At 41.1% G+C, this 3,313-nt stretch overlaps 1 protein-coding gene across 1 annotated transcript; it reads left to right on the top strand.

Annotated features, from left to right (window-relative positions):
• Positions 1 to 600: 600 nt before the first annotated feature.
• On the top strand, positions 601 to 2,902 carry LOC121875787 (larval cuticle protein 65Ag1-like). Its single transcript, XM_042380490.1, has 3 exons — positions 601 to 633; positions 809 to 1,032; positions 1,138 to 2,902. Exons 1-3 carry the CDS (start codon positions 625 to 627, stop codon positions 1,340 to 1,342), a joined length of 438 nt encoding a protein of 145 aa, XP_042236424.1. The 5' UTR covers positions 601 to 624; the 3' UTR covers positions 1,343 to 2,902.
• Positions 2,903 to 3,313: the final 411 nt, after the last annotated feature.

The following is a 3,313-nucleotide window of genomic DNA, read 5'->3' as shown; positions in this document are numbered from 1 at the left end:
TACATATGTTTAAGTGATAACAAAGTAAAGTACAGGGTAGTTTGATTTATTTTACCTCAATCGTGTAGTTAGAATATTTTTCCCTTTACTGGAATGGACACGCATAAATCGTCACGAGCGCTGGAATCTGTTTACTCTCATGCGCTAATAACGAATATTTCCGATTAAATTAATGGAAAAGGATTTGAAAACTTAACGTATGATACCATTCACGGAAGTTAAAAAAGACTAATTCAATATAATCTAAAAAAAAGGTCTAAATAGTAGGAATTGTGATTTTTTAAAGTATTTTGTCTTGGTATATTTCCGATGACGAATATTTAAAGAAAAAATACCTATTCATCGTATTAGCCTTGAGACCATGACAACCAGTTCAAATTCGTTTATATTTATGTGAACAGACTAAATTGTTAACTCTAGATTATATATTCATATTTGGTATATCACAACAGAGCAGCTGTGTTGTATGTGTGCTTGCAAAGGGGGGTGATGGGGGGGGGGGTGGCAGTTATGACCTTGTGAGGCAGTGAGTGGATAGGTGGGCAGACAGGGTCAAGGTGCCACCTGCTAGTATATAATGGTGGTGCCTTCCAGCCAACACCACACTCACCTCACACCTACACCATGAAGCTGGTAAGCAGCCAAACCTCACACACAAGAGTACTCTTCTACTAAAGTCTTTCCCTGATATGAATTTCACAATTGTCTAACAGTGAACACATCACAACAAACTGTCTTGGTAAATGTTAATATACTGTTGATGCTTAACTTTGGAAATATTTTAATGTATCACTCAATTTTCCGGTAGATCGTTCTCACCTGCGTGGCCGCTGTGGCCCTGGCCTCACCTGTCTATGATCAACACTCAGCAGAGACGCCCAAAATTCTGGTTGACGAACGCCACATAGCCGACGACGCCTCCTACTACAACTTCCAGGTGGAGACTGAGGACGGCATCACTCGCCAGGAGTCAGGTGCTACCATCAAGGAAGGCTCTGCTGAAGGCGCTGTCGCTCAGAGCGGATCAGTCTCGTAAGTATTGAAGTTTGTTAGTGTACTTTGTGTCGACAAAACCACATTAGTGTGAACAAGTGGCACCGCCCCAGCCCTTCTTCTCACTACCCGTGTCTCTCGCAGCTTCACCCTCCCCGACGGACAGCAGTTCGAGATGACCTTCGTGGCTGACGAGAACGGCTTCCAGCCCCAGTCCAGCTTCCTGCCGGTGGCACCTGAGTTCCCTCACGAGATCCCCCAGTTCGTGCTCGACCAGATCGAGAAGGCGCGACTTGAGGACGAAGCTGGGTCCCGCGAGGGTCCCTCCTCCAGATACGGCGCCCCATAAGTCTCCTCACTCTGCTCTCCTTCTTGCTCCTTCACCCCCATGTTGTCCAGCAGCGGCCTGAACTTGATCATAATGATTGACGTCATCCTTGTACGTCTTTTTTTTGTGTTATATTAAGGTCACAATGCGACCTGTAATGCATACAGTATTCAAATATATTTTTCATCCACTTAAAAAAAACCATTCATCCTCCTTATACTTTCGCCACCATATGAAATAAAAGTTGCAGTTTTTCTGCGTGAGCCACCGCTCATCAAACTCCATATACCTGCACATGAGCTCAAACAGCTTATCATAGGGAAAGTGCATAATGCTCTCTACTCATCCTTGAATGGTGGCTAAAAATAAATACTCGTCATTACATACTGCAAAGCGCCTTTATTATACCATAGATTTGAAGAGCTACAGCTTGTATGCTGAGAGAAAACACTGTACAAAGGAAGGGTTTCACTGCCATAAGGACTGGGACTAATAATTTATATGAGAAAGGATCCGGTTAGTTCGTGAACTCCTTTTGTGAGGTGTAGCAAAATATACTGTATATATTTTTTAATAATGGTGTACTATGTAGCGCTTCCAGAATGAGAAAGGCGCTAGATGGGGGTTTAAATTCCATCACAATTTGGCCATTACTTAAATAATTAACGAAAGAATGATAACGAAGACCCGTTGAATTTTAAATATTTTTCACAGGTTTACGTTGAGTGCCATCATGTCACAATGTCTCGTGCGATCTGCTGAATTTGTGTCGTTAAAGCTATACTGTACAGTAGGCCTATATGTAGATACCAAAAAAAAAACACGTATCCGGAAGGGTCAGCTTGAAGAGACAGACGGATAACAGTAAAAAAAAAACATATATATTGATCTGTTTATTCATAGTTTTCCTCATTTGTAATTTTTTATATCACATCACCGGAATCTTTAAACGCCAGCTAGGCTTCCGTAGTATGCATGACTTCATTCATCTTGTGTTATTGCTGAGCATAACTGTGACAACGGATGTCCTTGTTCCGCGCTCCCTGACCTTGGCAGCACGTGTTGCCACCTACAGGATATGTATGGGTCCGTATTCTCAACTTTTTTTTTAATCCTTCAATATCCTCTTCGTCACAGTTCAGGATGTTAACAATTCTGTCACAATTTTCACCGGTAGATAAACTATGACTTGACAAGATTTTTACATTATATCACCTGTCCTCAGTATTATAATACCCATATTACTTTTTAGTGTTTTGAAGGTGTTAAGTCAAGTGCTTCACTGTTGTAAAGACAAATAAAGAGCCAGTAGGCAGTGGCTATACTCTGTGGGAGTGCATCTCGTAACCAATGAAAATTGCAAAAGAGCACACATTACATGCCACCATTACACACTGAAACGTTAACCCCTTCACTACAGGATGTCACTTTTATTATTTTATTTGGTTAACGCAAGACGATTCTATTAATTACAGAGAGGCGCCTTGTATGTTTTCTCCTTCACCTTCTCAACACTATTTCTCTCTTTTCTCTTTTTTGCTATACTGTTACGTGATAGATAAAAGGAACTCTTAGCTCAAATGGTTATTTTACTTACTTTTATCCTCTTCACCACTGATCGGCTGAATCCAGGTAAAAAGTCACAGGTAAAAAAGTCACAGAAAAAAGTCACGGGAAAAAAAGTCACAGGAAAAAAAGTCACAAGAAAAAAAGAAAAGTTAACTATCGAATTCTCACATTTTTTAAGGTTAATATGTCAACCTAATCTAACCTAACCTAGCCTTTATTACCGGCCACCATAAATTAATTGTGACTTTTTTTCCTGTGACTTTTTTCCTAGCCAAAATTGTGACTTTTTTCTGACTTTTTTTCCTGTGACTTTATTACCGGCCGCCGATCGGCTCGTTAGCCGCTCGGGCGATCGGTCACGTCTCTGTTACGCACTGTTGGCAAGTACTGGGCTTGCACTGGCTCCGGAATGTATCTGAACCT

Source organism: Homarus americanus, unplaced genomic scaffold (genome assembly GCF_018991925.1).
Source record: "Homarus americanus isolate GMGI-L3 unplaced genomic scaffold, GMGI_Hamer_2.0 scaffold22250, whole genome shotgun sequence".
Taxonomy (NCBI): domain Eukaryota; kingdom Metazoa; phylum Arthropoda; class Malacostraca; order Decapoda; family Nephropidae; genus Homarus; species Homarus americanus.
The sequence above is the reverse complement of the archived record's forward strand: the minus strand, read 5'-3'. Positions and strand labels throughout refer to the sequence as shown.

What these genes read in the sequence shown, in the direction of transcription:
- LOC121875787 (XM_042380490.1), top strand. An exon ending in GCTCAGAGCGGATCAGTCTC is followed by an intron (nt 1,033 to 1,137) that starts GTAAGTATTGAA and finishes TGTCTCTCGCAG; the next exon opens with CTTCACCCTCCCCGACGGAC.